Below are 19,488 nucleotides of genomic sequence, written 5' to 3' on the forward strand. Positions count from 1 at the left end.
CCCCTCAGGCCAGGAACCCTTTCCAAGAATCTCATAGGGATTCTCAAACTTGGGTCCCGCAGATGATGTTGGACTACAACTCCCATCACCCCCAGCCACAATGGCTGGGGATGCTGGGAGTTGTAGTCCAACATCATCTGGGGGACCCAAATTTGAGAACTCCTCCCACAGAATGACTCCTTTAAATGACACCTCCATTATCCCTCATTGCCCCTTAGGCCAGGAACCGCTCCCAGTAACACTATGTGGTGGTTTCTTCTTCTCCGTCCCTCCTCAAAACCCGCCTTTTCCATGAAGCTTTTGGCACAAGCCCATAGCTGTTACCCCCCACAGAAACCAAGCTTCAATCTGATCCCGAAGAAGCTTGTTCCATATGTCTCCTCAACATTTATCGTCCCCACTGCTGGAATTTAGACTGTAATCTCCTTGGGGCAAAGACTCTCAATTTCGCCAGGTCACTCTAAAGCACCATGCGCCATGGCGGCACTGTTGAAACACGAAAGAGCCACACGAACCCTCAGCATAATGAAAATTAAAGATTTTACACACACACACACACACACACCAACAGCAGCAACAACAAATATTTATATACCACTTTTCAACAAAAGTTTCCAAAGCAGTTTACACAGAGAAATAATAAACAAATAAGATGGCTCCCTGTCCCGCAAAAGGCTCACAATCTAAAAAGAAATGTAAGACAGACACCAGCAAGAGCCACTGGAAGGATGCTGTGCTGGGGGCGGATAGGGCCAGTTGCTCTCCCCCTGCTCAATAAAGAGCATCACCACGTTAAAAAAGGTGCCTCTTTGCCCAATTAGCAGGGGCAACACACACATCACCAAGACAGAGAAGACAGGGAAACCTCTGCCTTAAACACACACCTGGACAGCCTCACCCACCATGCCTGGCTCAAACTTTAAATTCCACCAAAGACGTAAGTCACATACCTGTTTGTGCATCTCAATATTCAAACCATAGGACATCTCGTAATACTGAAATAAGAACAAAACCACTGGTAAGAAAAGAAAAAGATCCCTGCTGGATGCAACCAAGTCCAGCCGGCTCCCGGCTTCCCAGATGCCTCCAGGAAGCCCACAGGTAGGGCAGGAAGGAAACAGCCCTCCCACCTCCCTTGCCTGCAGCATCCTGCAATCAAGGTAGACTGTCCCTGCACAGGGAGGTTCCATTTAGTTACTGTGAGTGGCCAATCGCCACAGACAGACTCGTTCTCCAGAACAGAGCGCCCTCAAGTCCAGCACCCTGGCTTCCCACAGCAGACAACCAGATGCCTCTGGGGAAACTGACAAGCAAAGCATGAAGGCTACCATCCACGCCTCCCAGCAATCGATAACTACAGGTAGACTGCTTCCAAACATGGAGGCTCCATCCAGCCTACTAATGCGCAAGCCGCCTGTTCCCCAGCTGTTGAGCCTTTCCCCTTCCAATGGGTTTTTAAAAAAAAATAAAATTAACAACAACTGAGACGGGATCAAGCCCAAACCGCTAAACGTGGGGTTGCCAGGTTTGCAGAGAGAGGCAGAAGAGAGGGCGACGCTCTTACCATGACATAATGCCTCTGCATTTCTGTTTTCTCGCTGGCTAGCTTCTCGCATTCCAGTTTCAGGCTGAAAAAGAAGAGAGGCATTTATAAATTCCTCTCCTCCGTTCTCCACTCGCTGGTGCCCTCCCTACAGTACTTCTGCTACGACTTTGGCTTCCCCTGGTGAGCCATAACCTTCCCATCTAGGTCGTTCATTCCCTGATCCGGGGTGGGCTGCATCAGCAGTATATCACCCTTAGCATTTTTTTCTCTTTTTTATTTTCTTGTAAGCAAAGCGGGAGGAAGCAGGAGAAAGAGGATACTGTGTGGGGATAGATAAGGAAGAACAGAGAGATTCAAAGCAGGGGAAATGAAAACATGAAGAGAGAGAAAGGCTGGAAGAGGAGAGAGAGAAAGAGAGAGAGAGAGAGAGAGAGAGAGAGAGAGAGAGAGGAAAAAGCAGAAAACCTGGTATTTATTAAGACACCTACACGCCACCTTTAAAATGGGAAGCTCACAGCAGCTAACCACCACAATCTATTAATAAAACTAAGGCCAAAATAGGCAAGTTGCAATACATCCAACAGAGGCATCCCGCGCTCCTAAAGCATCCAGTGGGAAATGGGCAACCGAACGGCATCACAGGGAATTTAGTGGTAGACTGCACTTTAACGCGGAGGTTTCACTAAAGTCATCAGCTCCCATGTTGTCATGCAGACGTCTCCTTCCTCTTTCGCACCATACCTGTGATACTGAGCCTGGAGAAACTGAAATTCTTCTTTAATGCGGTCACAGATTTCCAGAACGGAGAACTTGAAAGGCTGGCCAGACTGAAGTGGAGTCTATAGAAGAGGAGTGGGGAGGGGAGAATAATCCAGTGAGGGGAGTGGAGAATAATACAATGCTATCTTTCTAGAAACTTTCCCCTCTCCTTGCATGGACAAGATCCCACTCTGAATTAATCCAGAGAAATACTCTTCAGCGTACCCAGACTTAATCTGGATTAATTAATCTGGAGTAACCCTCACACCTTCATAAAACTAGAAGGAATCTTATGCACCTTAAAGACCAAACAAAATATATCCTAGTATAAATCTTGGTGAATTATCATGCTGTACTGTAACACTCTTTTGGTTTCAGATTTATCACCTTATCCAGATTTAATCTGGATGTTCACACCTCACTCTTACTATCTCCTATCTCAGAGCAAAGAGACCACCCTTTGACCCCCATTTGGAATACACTGTTCTTGGGGATGCAAGGAAATAAATTGTCTCTGACCATGTGAAGAGTGCCTTTCTCTTGCCAGTGGGAACTTGTAGCAAAATCACAAGGCTCCTGGGGTTCGGCAGCAAGGCTCGGGGGTCTGGGGTGGAGTGGGGGTGTCTTCCAAGCACCCTTCTTTTTAGAACAAGGTTAGAATCCCACCACATTAAACAGTTCAATTGAAATGGTCCACAGTAGGTCACCCTTTGACAACTCCAATTGTAAGCAGTGGGAAGTTATTAAGGCAAAACTAATCCGCGTTAAATTGTCTTGAGGATCACTTCGTCAAAAGATCACACCCTTTTAGTCCAGATGAATTCATCTGGAATGAACCTTCCTCTCCAGTTATTGCATTCACAAACAGTTCGTGTTATTATTCTCAAGTATTATTCAGAGAGCATCAACATACATTTACAGAGTTTCATGAACAAAAACAAAACCCACACAGGCCTCTGCTCCCAAGGAGCTTACAATTAGAAGTTAGAATCACCCCCACTTAATTCACAGCGGTGGACGTGGGGGCGGAATCTCCCCATCATGACCACCCTGAATTTGGAAAGTAAAGCACAGAGCTAAGGCAGATGTTCCGAAACAGTGTGCCCTGAAAAGAAAATTCAATAAAATCATGAGCTCTGGTGAGTCCACAAGGGCTCCCATCAACAGAGGAGGCTGCCGGCTGAATCCCTGCATGATTTGCTGCTCTGTCCTTGGAAGAGACTCTCTGTCGCATCCCTGAATGAGTTACTGCCCTCCTTCCAATCAGGAGAAGCGCTCAGAACAGCAACTCACCCAGACTCTCGTCATGCTCCAAAACAGAACCTACTCAGGGGCAAGAGCAAAGTTTGCCTATAGTTTTCCTTCCGGGATGGAAGGCTGCTTCATCCATGAGAAGCTTGGGAACGGCTGGCCAACAGGAACAGTCCAGTGGGAACTCACTCGCAGTGTGCAGCTCCTGGCACCAACTTCCAAAGGGAAAGGCAGTCGCGACCACACCAACCCTACCTACAAGAGAGCACTCCTTCTTGTTGTGGGTTTCTGAATTCTGCTCATTCAGCCACAGAAGCACCGAGGCGGCTCCCGAGTCACAACTGCGGACACAGATTCGAATCCTGCACTTGACTGCAACACGAATACAAATCCTGCACTTGATTGCAAAACGAATACGAATACGATGATAAAGGGGTTCTGGATGGGTGGGAAGATGAGACTGCTCCTAAACCAACCTTATTGCCAAAATACCAGGGCAGCTAAAAGATTAGGGAGGTGGGCAGAGGTTCATCTCACTCACTTCACACCTTCAGTGCGAACAACAGATCAATAAGAAGGATCCTCCAAACGGATCCAATCCCCCCCCCCAATAAAGCCTTATGATTTTGGCACATTTTAACCCCTCATGTTAAAAATCATATTCTTTAAGGTCCCCCACCCCAAACCCACCTTCAGCCATTCCATAACCATCACCATCACCCAAAGAAACATGTCATTCGAAAATTCCCAGCCAAAGCAAACCAAAGCTATCGTACAGACACTGCCCTCCCATTCTCACCCAGACCGCTCTGAAAACTGGTACTTACAGTGTGCCGTCCCTGGGGATACATCCTGGGGGGATCGACCCCCCCTCCCCCAAAATGAGGGGATTGGCAAAACACTCTTCTCTTCTTCCAACTTATTGCTCACAGATAAGTCCAAAATTTTATATCCCAGTCCCTGTTTCCAAGTGCCACAAACGGACCAGATTTTTTTTTTTAATTTAATTAAAAATACTAATTGGGCTTTTTCTTCTTTTTTGTAATCATGTCAAAGAAGATTTTGAGGATGGAGGTGTGGGGAGGAGGGCTTTTTCCTCCTTCCTGGTTGGCATGTGGGGTGCCTCCCCCCTATGTAGCACTCAACAGGGTAGGGAGGAAAAAATACACACACACACACACACACACACACACACACTTTAAAGAGGAGGAGAGGAGCAGGAGCCGGGAGAGGAAGGAAGAACAGAAGGTCAGACGAAATCTGGGCGGCTTTCAGCAGCAGTCCCTGGTTGGAATATGAACTGCCTATTGGCAAACCAGAGGGAAATCTATCAAACTAGAGCCTTAAGGTGGACCTGCTCCTCCGTCCCCTGGAAAAAGAACAGGATAAAATCCGAAAGGACTCACAGGATCCCGGAATAGGGTCCCCGCAGTAGTCCAAAAGGCACAAGTGATGCCTGGTGTCTCAGAGCCACAAGGAGTCCCTAGTTCGAATCCCACCGCGGTGGTGGCGGCGGCTTTTTCATGAGGCAAGGTGAGACGGCTGGCTCGGAGGGCCAGATTCCTGGAGCACCAGCAGGGTGGCGAGATGGCCCTGGCCGTCGTGGCGGCTGGAGCAGCTCTATGGGACTAGCCTGACCCTGGCAAGCCTTGCAGGGATCACCTTTGCAAGGAGCAGGAAGAGAGACGAGGAGGTGGCTGTCAACCTGCCCTCCCCGGTGCCACTTTCAAAGCTTGCAAGGGGCCGTTTTGACATGGGGCCAAGCAACATTCCCCCCACCACTGCCGCCTCAGGTGCCACAAAACCTTGGCGCCCGCCCCCCTCCCTGCATCATTGCACCCACAGCCAGCTACAGGCCCAAGGGGCGTCCATACTTCCCCTCCCCTGGGTCAGCTTGGGTGCTTTTTTAAAAACTGCATTTCCAGCTCCTCTTGCAACCTGCCAGTACAATTTCCCCCAGCCAATTGATGCATTTGCACACAGAGATCTGTTCATCTCACTCCACCCTGCCCTATATTTTTATTGTCCCCTGCTAACTGAGCAAAGAGGCGCCTTTTTAAATTCATGACTCTCTTTGTTTAGCAGGGGGAGAGCAACTGGCCCTCTCCGTCCCCAGCACAGCACCCCTCCAGTGGCTGTAGCAGGTGGCTGTCTTATGTTCCTTTTTCAGATTGTGAGCCCTTTGGGGACAGGGAGCCATTTTATTTCTTTATTTGTATCTATGTAAACCGCTTTGGGAACTTTTGTTGAAATATTCGTCATATTCGTATTGTGGTTTTTTTTGGTATTGTTTTATGTGTTTTAATTGCATATTTTACTTGATTGTTTATTATTTTAATTTGTGGGCCGTCACAATTATTTTTAATTTGATTTTTATTCCACCTGACTCCTCCTGAGGCTCCAGGTGGTTCACAAAAACAAAGACAAACAAGACCAGCTATTAAAACAAGAATTAAAAAATCCAACACATTCAGAAACTACAGCAGTTGAAAAAATCTAAACAGCAATTAAAATTTTAAAACTCAGAAGTTGCAGTTTGTTATGGGGTAGCCCAAAATAAAGCTGTTATTAATATATGTTATAGATTATATATTTTTATTATTATTGAATGTGTTCATTTAAAAGTTATTTGATGTCTTTAGCTTTGGTATGCTGACTTGTAGTGTATTAAACCCGGAAGGCAGAATGCAAGCGTTAAATAAATAGTGATGGAAATCTAGACTACATTACTCTGAGTAGTCCCACTGAAATTAAGCAGTCCTTTGGAATAATCTCTGAGTAGTAGTAGTAGTACTACTACTACTGCATAACTTAGTCTGGATGTCAGCCCACAGAAGCAAATGCAAACAAATGTAACAGAAGCTTTATTTTGCAAGAATAATTTGCAAAAAATAAATGGAATTGAAGAAAGAAGATGCACATGTTAACACACTGACTTCAAGAGGCCACATCATTGATATCTCATAATTGTTTTTGATTAATAATCATCATTGGTAGACAGACACTGATGTGCAAAGCGCTTTTCAGAGGGCTTCTCTGCCCCAAGGAACTTACAATCCACATTTCAATGGCAATGAAGTTATGACTACTACTCAACACAGGGAAGGCAAGAATGAGTGGGGAAGCAAGGGTAAAAAGGGGCTGAATACAGATTCAGTTCAGTTCCACATCCTTCTGCTGTTTGATTTTCAGAAGGCCATGAGGACTAGGGACTTGTGCCAAAGTCTCAAAGCTGGTGGATGTCTTTCATCACCCTGCTCCTTCGCTCGTTTTACATCTTGGAGAAAAGGTTAAAAAGGGAGGTAACAGGCTAGTCTAGTCACAGCCCATTTTTAAATTGCATTTGTGGCGCCTTTCACAATTCCAACACACTACCTGTGTGCATTTCACAACACCAGTGCCAGGCGCTGTAGAAAGAGTTTAGCCTTCCCTGGAGCACTTGAATTTTAGGACGCAGCGAGAGATTTCTCAGCCCAAACTCGTGCATCTAAAGCAGGTTTTGCATGACCCTTGGAGCAGAGACCCTTTCACCCTTACTCGAGGTAGCATCCTCTTTTCTTTCAGCATATCAATGAATAAATCATAAGTCTTCCCAAAAAATAAATGCATTAATTATGGATAAATCTATTAGTAAGAAATTGCAAAGATGTTGTTGTTGTTGTGACATACCAGAATCTCAGTTCCACCTTAAATTGCTCTTTCAGGCTTCTGCTACTGTGGGCCGCCTCTGATTGGCTGAAGCAAGTAAGGACAGCTAGCCAATCAGCTAAACAGGCTCCCACATGGGTCTATGCCGTCAAGGTTGGCGGGGGGCGGCCTGGAGTCTAAACGGGGGAGAGAGGCTGAGCGTGGGCGGTGCCGTGGCGCATTCTGGGAAGTGTAGTTTTCTTTCTCTTGCTAGCTCAACAAGAATGTTCTTTAGTTCAGGCTTTTCCAAGCGGAGTAGCAACTTGGCATGGTAAGAAAAAAGCCTACGGAGGGGGCGGAGGATAAGATACCCCTGTTGTTGTTGTTTTTTGTCTATCCTTTCCTCTCATCCTCTGTATTTGCATATTTTTGCAAATGCAAAAACCAGACATAGCACTGGTAGATAAACATCCAAATCTCATGCAAACATTTGTCTCTGCAAAGATAGCTCCAGTTTCATTAAAATTCCGTGCAAAAGACACTAGCAAGGTAGGAAAACCCAATCCCAACAGCATGTTTGAAGGCAGCGGGCCCTGGCTGGTTTCTTAGGTCATTTACACACCAAATCAACCACAATCAGAATAAAAAATAAAATACGAGTTCAACCTCGCTCTATGCCTGTTTACTTTATTTACTTTAATTTTTTATTTTTTTATTTTCCCCCGCAGGGTGTGGGGTTGTTGTGAGGATAAGCATAACCATGTAGACATCTCTGGACTCCTTGAAGGAAGAGCGGGATATACATGTAAAAACAGATAGACAGATTGCCAGCTTCTGGGCTTTGAATCTTTGAGCAGAAGAGCTGCTGATGCAGCTTCTCCCCAATCCCAAAAATACAAGCTGCTGCATCTAAACAAACTCCCCACTTCCATGCAAGGGGTGGAGGTTCACACCTTCCTACACTAACCACCATCCAATCTTACCCCACACACAAATTATTATTTCTATAACACAGGGGCGCCCAACCTTGGCTCCCGACATGCTGTTGGACTACAACTCCTATCATCCCCTGCCAGGGGGTGATGGGAGTTGTAGTCCAACAGCACCTGGGAAGCCAAGGTTGGGTGCCCCTGTGTTATAGCACCATGTGCTCGGGGATACTTATTCTAACCTAAGATGCTGGCTGGAAATGTATCCATCATTTATCTGTTTGTAAACTGCTTCGGGTCAAGTAATTGGTGGTATTTAAATGTAATAAATAAATGTGTCCATTCATTCATTCCATTTCTGCACTGCTTTTGCTACAGAAGTGCCCAAAGCAGCGTACAAGTAATACAAACCAATAAGCTAAAAACCCAATCAGTATTAATGAGAGTCACAGAAATAGGCTATTAGACCATAATATGAATACGACCAATATTTATATATCACTTTTCAACAAAAGGTTCCCAAAGTGTGTTTTTTAAAATTAATTGATTAATCAATCAATCAAGTGCCATCAAGTCGCTGTTGATCCTTAGCAACCACCTAGACAGATTCTCTCCAGAATGAACTGTCTTCAATTTGGCCTTTAAGGTCTCTCAGTGGTGCATTCATTGCTGTCCTAATCGAGTCCATCCACTTTGCTGCTGGTCGTCGGCTTCTTCTCTTTCCTTCCACTTTCCCTTACATAGATATAAATAATTAAATTGGCTCCCTGTCCCCAAAGGGCTCACCATCTAAAAAAGAAACATAAGAAAGAAGAGGAGAGCTGGCCTTGTGGTAGCCAGCATGACTTGTCCCCTTAGCTAAGCAGGGTCTGCTCTGGATGCATATGAATGGGAGACTTGATGTGTGAGCACTTCTCTGGGAAGAGCATCCAGGTTCCAGGTTCCCTCCCTGAAGGCTTCTCCAAGATCGGGCTGAGAGAGATTCCTGCCTGCAACCTTGGAGAAGCTGCTGCCAGTCTGTGAAGACAATACTGAGCTAGATAGACCCTCCCCCAGGTTTTTCCCAGCTCAAGTGCCTGAGATCCTTTTCAAATGGAGATGCTAGGATCCAGACAAATTTGCCTGGGATGTAAGCAACAGTCAATAGCGGTGAGAGCTGGGTAGAACCTCCAGCTGCAGAGGCAGTCTATATCCCAGGTGCTGAGGACAAACAGCAAGGGAGGGTTTCCTGACCTGGAGACATCTTTATGGCATTGAGTTAGGGTTGCCACCCGTTCAGGGTTAGCCTGTGGAGTCCCCAGAAACTGGCATCAGTCTCAAATAATGATTCTGATAGATTTTAATGGCTAGATCTTGTGCAAAATATTGGGGGAAACACCAAGTGGTGTGGGCAGTCTCCAGGAATAGTTTCAGCTGGTTGGCCGTGGCCCGACTCTCCATAGCTCCAGTGAAGAGCTCCTCCAATGGAGTGAGAGCTAGTCTTGTGGCAGAAAGCATGAATGGTCCCCTTTGCTAAGCAGGGCCTGCCTTGGTTGCCATTTGAATGGGAGACAGCATGTGTGAGCACTGGAAGATATAGAGCTGTGAGAGACTCCTGCCTGCAACTTCGGAGATGCTGCTGCCAGTCTGTGTAGACAAATACTGAGCTAGATGGACCGAGGTTCTGACTCGGTATATGGCAGCTTCCTATGTTCCTAATGAGCCCAAGGCGCTGTGCATGGTTTTCTCTTTTGGTTTACCCCTACAACAGCCCTATGAGGTAGTCAGGGTTGCCAATCCTCCAGGATTGGCATGGGCACTCCAGGAATCCGCATGTATCTACACTCCAAGTACCTTCTTGAAAGCAGTCTTGGAGATTTCCATGGCTTGTACTGGCCACCCTGCCGCCTGTTTGGCTGCTGCCCGAGAGGGCCCGATCCGGCTTCCCGAAATAGTCGTTGCAAAGGAGCTGGTGAATGTGTCTGCAGTCTAGCCAGGAAGAGAGCAGCGGCGGGCAGCAGGGAACTACATTTCCCACAAATCCGCAGTCCCTGCTCGTTGCTAGCCCCCCCCCGCGCTGCCTGTGTGTGCTGTCAATCAAAGTAACGTGGGGCGCACCAGCCTTCCTTGCTCCTGACTGGTTGGTTGCTATAATTACAACCCATTGATCTCACCCAGGCAAGGTTTTCACACTGGCCATCAATCAAGCATTAGGGAGCGGGAGAGGGGGGGGGAAGGGGCTCATCCCCCTGGCGTTAAGCGCAGCCAGGATTTCCATCACAAGCCAAAGCTCTCCAGAACTCGCCACCAGCAAGGGCTTACTTCCATAAACCTGGGGTTCCCCCCCCCACCCGCCTCCACTTCTCTTCTCCAGGCCAAAAGCAGACGCCAGCTTGGAAAATGACACAGAGGCGGGGAGGGCGCGTGCCTCTGAGCAAGTGCAGAGTGCTTTTGGCCCCTGCGTGGCCGCACCGAAGTTTCTGAGATCCAGAGGGAGACTTGCTTTCTGACCTCTAGTCTAGAGACAGGTTAACGGGCCACCTTGATTTGGCACATTTAATTTAATTTTTTGCCATTCTTTTTTAAATTTTATTTCTTTAATCCTTTAGCCTGGAAGTTCAGTTGTAAGACATGGGAAGCTGAGGAGGCAGTCCCAACCAGCAGTTTCTAACCTTGGGTTCTTAGATCTTGTTGGACTACAACTCCCATCATCCCTTGCAATAGGGGGTGATGGGGGTTGTAGTCCAACAACCATCTAGGAACTCGGGATTAGGAACCCCTAGTCTATAATCTGCTGGTTTTGGGGATCTAAAGCCACCCTTCCCTCTCAGGTATCCAAGCCACTGAACATAAGAACAACAGCAGGAGAGAAAGAGCATTTTCTTGCCTGTGGGCTCTCCACAGTGTTGGGGCACTGTGTGAAATGGGATGCTAGACTAGATGGGCCTGATCATAGGAACACAGGAAGCTGCCATCTACTGAGTCAGACCATTGGTCTGTCTAGCTAAGTATTGTCTTCACAGATTGGCAGCAGCTTCTCTAGGAGTCTCTCTCAAACCGATCTTGGAGATGCTGCCAGGGAGGGAACTTGGAACCTAAATGCTCTTCCCAGAGCAGCTCCATCCTCTGAGGGGAATATCTTATAGTGAGGGGAATCCCCTGAGGGGAATATCTTATAGGGGAATATATCACACTTCTAGTCTCCCTTCCATATACAACCAGGATGGACCCTGCTTAGCTAAGGGGACAAGTTGTGTTTGCTACCACAAGACCTGCTCTCCTCTCCCATTCATATGCAACCAATTTGTATGCAACCAGACCCTTGGTCCATCTAGCTCAGTGTTGTCTCCACAGACTGGCAGCGGCTTCTCCAAGGTTGCAGGCAGGAATCTCTCTCAGCCCTCTCTTGGAGATGCTGCCAAGGAGGGAACTTGGAACCTTCTGCTCTTCCCAGAGCGGCTCCATCTCCTCAGGAGAATAGCTTACAGTGCTCACGCTTCTAGTCTCTCATTCATATGCAACCAGAGCAGGTCTCCCTGCTTAGTAAGGGGGACATGTCATATTTACTACCACAAGACCAGCTCCCCTCCACCTCGGTCTCCTTCATCTTTCATCTCCCCTGTGTTTAACTGTAGATTGTAACCCCCTCAGGGCAGAGACCTATCCTGTTGAACTTTGTAATGCTTAGTGCAGGTTTGGGTGTGTTTCTTTTCATGTGCAACTAAAAGCATTAATTATAGATTGTAAGCCCCTTGAGCCAGGGACCAGACCTGTTGTGTTTGTTAAGCGCCATGCAGGTTAAGGGATGTTGTGTGTAAGTAAAAGCGTTCATAATAATTGCAGGTTGTATGCCCCATCAGGCAGAGCCCTGTCCTGTTGTACTTTGTAAAGCTCCATGCAGGTTTGTGTGTGAATAAAAGTATTGATTCTAGATTGTAAGCCGTAAGGGCAGAGACCTGTCCTTTTGTACTATGTAAACTGCTGTGCAGGTCTGAATGTGTGTGTGTCTGTCTGTGTGCGAGGAAAAGGAAAAGGAAGGGCATCCTTAATAGATGATTTAGCTTCCAGGCCTTGAGCTCCAGTGCCTAAACGGGCCAGAGCACTCTGTGCATGCTCAGAGACTACTATTTATTTAGGTTCAGTAGTGTGTTTCTATATTGCCTCAAACACACATCCCTGGGCAGTTAACAATACATACAGCATAATAAAGCAACAATTATACACTAACACCATTTTAAAATCCCACTGAAATCTAATTAAAAGCTTGGGTGAATAGGTGTGTTTTGAGCCACTTCTTAAAAACCGCCAGAGATGGAGCAGCTCTTACTTCACCAGGAAGCGCATTCCAAAGCCTTGGGACAGCAATGGAGAAGACCTGTCCTATGTCCTATATCTTTTTTCCAAAGGACACTCTGTGCATGCTCAGAGACTGCAATCCCTTTCTTTCTTTTTCCCCAAAGGGGGACCATGACCAGAGAAAAGGAGGAGGAGTTCTAAACGGGTGCAGTTAAAGGAGAACAAAAAGAAAGAGAACCTGCAGAAGATATTCTAATCTTCCACTTTCCCAGTCGTGCCAAAGAGAGGTTTCTCTTTGTTGTCACGGAAGAAAAAGTGCTGGGGGGAGACTGAACACAACCTCCTCTTACCCCCTCACCAAAGTATTGTGAGTGCCAGCTGTACCTGTCCCTGTGCTTCCCAGCAGCTGCGCACTCTAAATATTTCATGCGTCACATTTCATCTAATCTTTTATTAATCACGTTATTTACTTTGCCAAATTGTGGCAGCTCTGATCAGGAGAGGGGGAAGAAAAGGCAGGCTGGGCCTTTCTGGGTTTTCTTCCCACCCACCCCCAACCATCTATTCTCCGTCACAAAGCTTTGCAACTCAATTTTGCCACGAGCGATTTTGTCTCCGTCTGGACTTCACAAGATGCACGTGCTCAGAGGCACTCTTGTTCTCACCGGCAAAGTCCAGGGAAGCCATTTGGTTTACTGGGCAAAAAGCAAAACGTTTTGCTCAGAAGTGCGTTTGATGCAGAAGGCCCTGCTCTTTTAAAATTTCTAGCGATGTTTTGTTCTGTTTTTATGTTTTTTTAATTGAGTTCTATTGTGTTTTTTAATGCTTTATTGAATTTTATTGTTTTGTCTTGTTGTTAACCACCCTGTGGTCTTAGGACCAAGGGTGGTATATAAATGTAAGTATAAACAAACAAACTCCCCTGGACACCAGCAGGCCTAGCGGTTAGATTAAGTAGCTTGAATTTAACACCACATGGATTTGTCAGCTGCCCTTAAGAACATAAGCACAGCCCTGCTGGATCAGACCCAAGGAAGTCCATCTAGGCCAGCAACCTGTTTCACCCAGTGGCCCACCAGATGCCTCTGGGGAGTCCACAGGCAAGAGGTATGTGCATGCCTTCTCAGATGTTGCTGAACTACGACTCCCATCTTCCCCCGCTGTAATATGTTGTAGCTGAGGGTGATGGGAGTTGTAGTCCAGCAACAGATTGAGAAGCCCTGCAGTATCAGATTCCTGCTCTGAGCGGGGAGCTGAAGACCTCCAAGGTCCCTTAAAGCTCTGCTGGACAGCCAGCATAGCCACACAGGAAGCAGCCATATACTGAGTCAGACCCTTGGTCCGTCTAGCTCAGTATGGTCTACCCAGACTGGCAGCAGCTTCTCCAAGGTTGCAGGCAGGAGTCTCTCTCAGCCCTCTCTTGGAGATGCCAGGGAGGAAACTTGGAACCTTCTGCATGCAAGTCTCCCATTCAAATGCAAACCTGTTTAGCAAAGGGGACAATTCATGCTTGCTGCCACAAGACCAGCTCTCCTCCCTCAAATTCTTGCTCTGAGCAGAGGGTTGGACTAGAAGACATACCAGGCCCCTTCCACCTCTGTGATTCTGTTCTATAATTCTACATTAGGACGCCCCTTCAGTTTGTTTGGGTTTTGCCTCTAAATGCCATCCAGAGGGCTGCGCATGCGCAGTTTGCCACAAATTTCCATTCCTTAACAGCTCCCCTGAATGATGTGGATGCCTGGGCATTGCTGAAGCAATAAAGGCCGCCTTGATGTGGCCATGGGTATGATTGCATCAAGATCCTTTCTGCATGGTTTTGGGCCAGAGGGCCCAAGTGTGTAAGGGCACACCAGCAAAACACAAGAAGGGTTTGCATGCAACCATATCTGTTATCACATCCATTTTTCTTTCCAGTATTTCACCAATGTTCATGCACACCCTGATTGAAGGAAAAGGACACAGAGGTGCCAAAATGTGTAGCAAATTCTGTGCCCGCCGATATTGGCATTCTGGTTAAAAATTACCCTAGTCGTACCAGAGTTCAGGAAGAGTGTGCTTGTAGCACATAGCCAAAGGCCAGGCTCTTTAACTTGTTCATGAATGATCTAGGCTGCACAACATTGGCCCTCCTGCAGATGGTGGCCTACAACTCCCATAATCCCTGGCTATTGGCCACTGTGGCTGGGGATTATGGGAGTTGCAGTCCAAAAACAGCTGGGGGGGGGGCAGCATTGAGCAGGTCCAATCTAGAAACTGGGCTGACCAACGAAGTGGCCAGATTTGCAGATGGCACTAAACTATTTAGGGTAAATAATTCCAAAGCAGAGTCTGAGGAGCCCCAAAAGGATCTCTCCAAACTGGGGGAGTGGGCGACAAAATGGCAAACGTAGTTCAATGTAGGCAAGTGTAAAGTGATGCATATTGGGGCAAACAAAACCCAGCTTCACATAAACACTGATGGGATCTAAGCTGTCGGTGACTGACCAGGAAAGAGATCTTGGGGTCGTAGTGGACAGCTCGTTGAAAGTGTTGAATCAGTACGCGGCAGTAGGGTGGAAAAGGCCAGTTTCATGCTAGGGATCGTCAGGAAGGGGACTGAAAATAAAAATGCTAATATCATAATGACCTTATACAAATCTACGGTGCAGCCACATTTGGTGCAACCACAATTAGAGGTACAGTTCTGGTCACCATATCTAAATAGGACATTGTAGAACTGGAAAAGGTGCAGAAGAGGGCAACCAAGATGATCAGAGGCCTGGAGCACCTTCCTTATGAGGCAAGGCTACAGCATCTGGAGCTTTTTAGTTTGGAAAAGAAGCAATTACAGGGAGACATGATATATAAAATTATGCATGGAGTAGAGAGAGTGGACAGAGAGCAAATTTTCTCCCTCTCTTACAACAATAGATCCAGGGGTCATCCCATAGACAATTTAATGGAGGACAGGTCTATCGGTGGCTACTAGTCCGAGGGCTATAGGCCACCTCCAGCCTCAGAGGCAAGATGCCTCTGGACACCAGTTGCAGGGGAGCAACAGCAAGCGAGAGGGCACGCCCTCACCTCTTGCTGTGGGCTTCTCATTAACATCTGGTGGGCCACTGTGGGAAACTGGAGGCTGGACTAGATGGGCCTTGGGCCTGATGCAGCAGGGCTGTTTGTAGGAAGGAAGGAACGGAGTCGTGACATCACAGAGACTGCTTGCGGGCAACTGTGACAGCTCCAGAAATGGTCTCTCATGGGAATACGCAGCAGTCGTGCAGAGATGTTCACTTCTGGCCCCATATTGGATGATCTCTCTGTGTGAATCTCTATTCCCAGCTGTTTCCCTGGCAAAGAATGCTGCTGGATTCAAACCAGACTTCTGTGCTATCACGCGACTGGAATCAAGGTCCAAAAGGTGGGGCATGCCAGCTCATGCCAGGCGTCTTCTGGGCTACAACCCTCAGGTGCCAGCTTTTTGGTCTTAGCAATGCTTCCTCCAGGCTCGGCCTAGGTGGCCAGTTTTTCGCAGGCCATGAGCAGCAGCCAGCCACTGTGATCAGCAGAAACGCACAGGTGAAACTAATTTGGTGAGAGGGGGGATGGACTTCTCATTGGCACCTGCTAGTGTCTGGCAGCTCACGTTAAAAGGCACAGTTGCAGAAGGTGGTTGGAATGTTGGCAACCCTCGTTCTGGCAGGTTCTTCCGGGATAGTGCTGTTGCAATAGAACCTAGGACTCACTGAGACCCTTTCCTCCCACAACTGCGGCAGGGAAGAAAATAACAAAATGAATCCATGCTCATTTTGCACAGAGGCACCTTTTAAAGCAGTAGCCAGCGTGGTGGTGTGGTTGGAGTGCTGGACTAGGACCTGGGAGACCTGAGTTCAAATCCCCATTCAGCCACACAAAACTAGCTGGGTGACTCTGGGCCAGTCTCCGTCTCTCTCTCAGCCTAACCTACCTCACAGGGTGGTTGTGAAAGAGAAACTCAAGTATGTAGTATACCGCTCTGGGAGGAAGAGCGGGATAAAAATGTAATAATAATAATAATAATAATTATTATTATTATTATTATTATAGCAGGGGGGAGCAACTGTCCTGCCCAGTATAGCATCCTTCCCAGTGGCTGTTGCTGAGGTCTTCCTTGTGTCTTTTTTAAAATTTGGGGCAGGGAATCATCTTCAGGCTCGTTTTTGAGAACCACCTCGCTTCTTTTCAACTGGAAGCTCTCTTCTATTTAGCAGGGGGAGAACAACTGTCCCTGTTCAGCCCAACACAGCATTCTTCCCTGTGGCTGTTGCTGATGTTTCCCCTTGTGTTTCTTTTTAGATTGTGACTGAGCCCCCTGCAGATGGAAAACCATCTTATTTTTTCCTCTCTGTAAACCGCTTTGATTTTCTGTGTGTGCGCGCGCGCGCTGAAAAGCAGTCAATACAGCTTAAGTTACAATCACACATCCCTGCACACAAAAGCATAATCCAAACATTATGCTATATGAGTGTACAGATGTCTTGTATGAATGTGTTTGTGTGAATGACTATTCCTGTGTCATTTAACCCCGGCTAACTTGGCAAAGAGGCACCTTTTAACGTGGTGATTCTCTTTATTTAGCAGGGGGAGAGTAATTGGCCCTCTCCACCCGCAGCACAGTAGCTCCAAAGACTGTTGCTGATGTCTGTCTGATGTTTCTTTTTAGATTGTGAGCCCTTCAGGGACAGGGAGCCATCTTATTTGTTTATTATTTCTTTGTGTAAACCACCCTGAGCTATTTTTGGAAGGGCGGTATAGAAATCGAATGAATACATAAATAATAAATAATTTTAAAAAGTGAACCTGGACACAGGCCCTTCAAATGCATGGTACAGGTAGGAAGCGTACCTATCTGTACCTGCGTTCAATGTAACAAGTGAATGCCTGTACTTGTGTACACTGTACACTTGTCATATGAGTGTCGAACATAATGTGTGAATGGGCCCATAGTCTCATTCGGCAACCAGGGAGGATGGGCTCCTCTGAGGCCCTCTTAGCATCTCCCCCGCTTTCTCCAAGAAGCCTGCCCAAATCAGCTTGCTTGGGAAAGTTGCAGCTTGTTAGAAAAGCTTGTTTTCTAACCTAATTTCTTTGTTACCAGGACGATGCCAGGACATTGGTGGGACTCACCACAGGCCTTTATGGAGAGCTGGCAGGATCGGCCTCCCATCTATCCTTTCCGGCTCCTGATTTTCGCTTACGGGCTCTTGAGTGGCGTTTAATTATTGATGCCTCTTCTTTTACCACCGCCTGCCTCGGCTCTTGCATTAGTGATGTTCTGGGAGAGGAACCAAGCCTGCTCCGTCCTTACAAAGCTTTCCTGCTTCACCTTCAACTGGAAGCAGTTCGCAGCGGCAAGCAGAATAAAGACACCAGTGGGGGAAAGAGAGGAGGCAACAGGGAGCAAGATTTTGGCAGACACTGCAAAGAGAACCACGGAGAACCTCTTTGCCGGCTGCTAAGTAAGCCTGCGCATGCAGGGATGTGCACTTGCATGTTAAGCTCTAAGCACCTCGGGGCAGAGACCGCTTAATTAATTAATTAATTAATTAATTGGTCAATCATCACCATCATCATTAATTATTATTCTGTAGAGCATCGAGGTGCAAGAGATACAAGGCCACCTTCACCACAATGGAATTCCAGCCCAAATTGTTGGCACCCGTGAAAAGCTGCATCGGGTGACCTGCATACATTATGGGAAACGGCAGCAGGTCTGCTCTTTTGCATAATCTAGTCTGCATTTTAAAACCATTTTGCATAATTTATTCTGGCTTTGCCTGGCCTTGTCGGGAAGGGCAAGGAGATATGCCTGCCTCTGACTACAGGGATAGGGATGTGCAAATTGATTCGGGTACAAAGTGATTTGTACCCGAATCTAGCTGATTCGGGTGATTTGGAGACAAAACAAATCACCCCTGTGGTCCATAGGCTAGATCAGGGTCCAAATCGAATCATGCCTGATTCAATTCAAATCGATTTGAGATTTGGATCCCTCCTATTAATTCCCCCAGATTCCCAGCTTTTCTTTCTTGCTTTTTTAAAGCAAAGCTCTAGCCCTTGTAGGAGTGGAGTTATGGAGCAAATTGTGCGGTCACTATTTTTCAAGTGTTTGGATTCTTTGGATAACTTTCCCTCAATGAATCCTTATGAAGATTCATCACACACCTTCATTTCTTCTATTCATTTTGATTGTCTTTTGGACAGTGCCAGCTGCCTTGTGCCAACTACACCCCCCACACACACAAGGCAGTGGGGTGCTACTCAGTTTATGTTCTAGGTTCCCCCCCCCAAGTGTTTAGGCTCTTTGGTGTCTAATAACCTTTCCTCATAATGAATCCCTATGAGGATTTATTACACACCAAAGAGTCTAAACACCTCAAAAATTCCTAAAATATAAACTGAGTAACCAGTGGCTTGTGGGGTAGTTGGAACATGGGATGCCACTAGTTCCCGTTCCTCAAAATGAACAGAAGAAATGAAGGTGTGTAATGAAGACACCAACGAATCTAAACACTTCAAAAATATCTACAAAATAAACTGAGTACCCCACGGGGTGGGGGGGTGGAGTTGACATATGGCAGTTGACTGCTGGCACTGTTCATTTTGACATAGTCAAATTGGTGTGTGATGAAATGAAGGCATATAATGAATCATCATAGGGATTCATTATGAGGAAAAGTTATTAGAAACCAAAGAATCTAAACATTTCAATACTCCTAAAAATTAAAATGAGTACTCCACTGCTTTGTGGTGGGGGGTGGGGTGTAGTTGGCACATGGCAGTTGACAGTTGGAACTGTCCAGTTGAATGAAAAAAATCAATTTGTGCACATCCCTACACAGGAAACAGTGACTCAGACACCTGTCTGGCTTTCTTTCAGCAGCCCTAGCTCACATATGTCCGAGTGTTTATTTACAGGCATGAGGACTAGGAACTTAAGGAACAGAACTGAACTCTAGGTGTGTGAGGACAAGGCTGCAGTAGCTCTATGAGAGTCTATGCACTTCGTGCATGCTCAGAGGTCCTTTTCACACTTTAAAAGGAGATTGTAGGGGGCAACACTGATACAATATGGTTAAA

At 46.7% G+C, this 19,488-nt stretch overlaps 1 protein-coding gene across 8 annotated transcripts in view; it reads right to left on the minus strand.

Moving 5' to 3' along the window:
* The window catches only part of LOC128347360 (transducin-like enhancer protein 2), a 53,857-nt gene extending 43,802 nt beyond the window's left edge, over nt 1-10,055 (minus strand). For 4 of the 8 annotated variants that reach the window (XM_053301860.1, XM_053301853.1, XM_053301852.1 and 1 more), the window contains exons 1-4: nt 4,247-4,265; nt 2,288-2,385; nt 1,565-1,628; nt 951-995 (exon numbers count right to left, since the gene is read on the minus strand). In XM_053301860.1, the coding sequence (XP_053157835.1) occupies nt 951-995; nt 1,565-1,628; nt 2,288-2,385; nt 4,247-4,261 (222 nt within the window). In that variant the 5' untranslated portion in view covers nt 4,262-4,265. Of the gene's footprint in view, nt 1-950; nt 996-1,564; nt 1,629-2,287; nt 2,386-4,246; nt 4,266-4,383; nt 4,829-7,225; nt 7,347-9,945 lie in introns of those variants that run through there. The other 4 variants (XM_053301855.1, XM_053301859.1, XM_053301856.1 and 1 more) reach the window with 4 other exon arrangements.
* Between the last annotated feature and the right edge of the window lie 9,433 nt (nt 10,056-19,488).

The sequence above is a fragment of the Hemicordylus capensis genome, chromosome 2, assembly GCF_027244095.1.
Source record: "Hemicordylus capensis ecotype Gifberg chromosome 2, rHemCap1.1.pri, whole genome shotgun sequence".
Lineage (NCBI taxonomy): Eukaryota > Metazoa > Chordata > Lepidosauria > Squamata > Cordylidae > Hemicordylus > Hemicordylus capensis.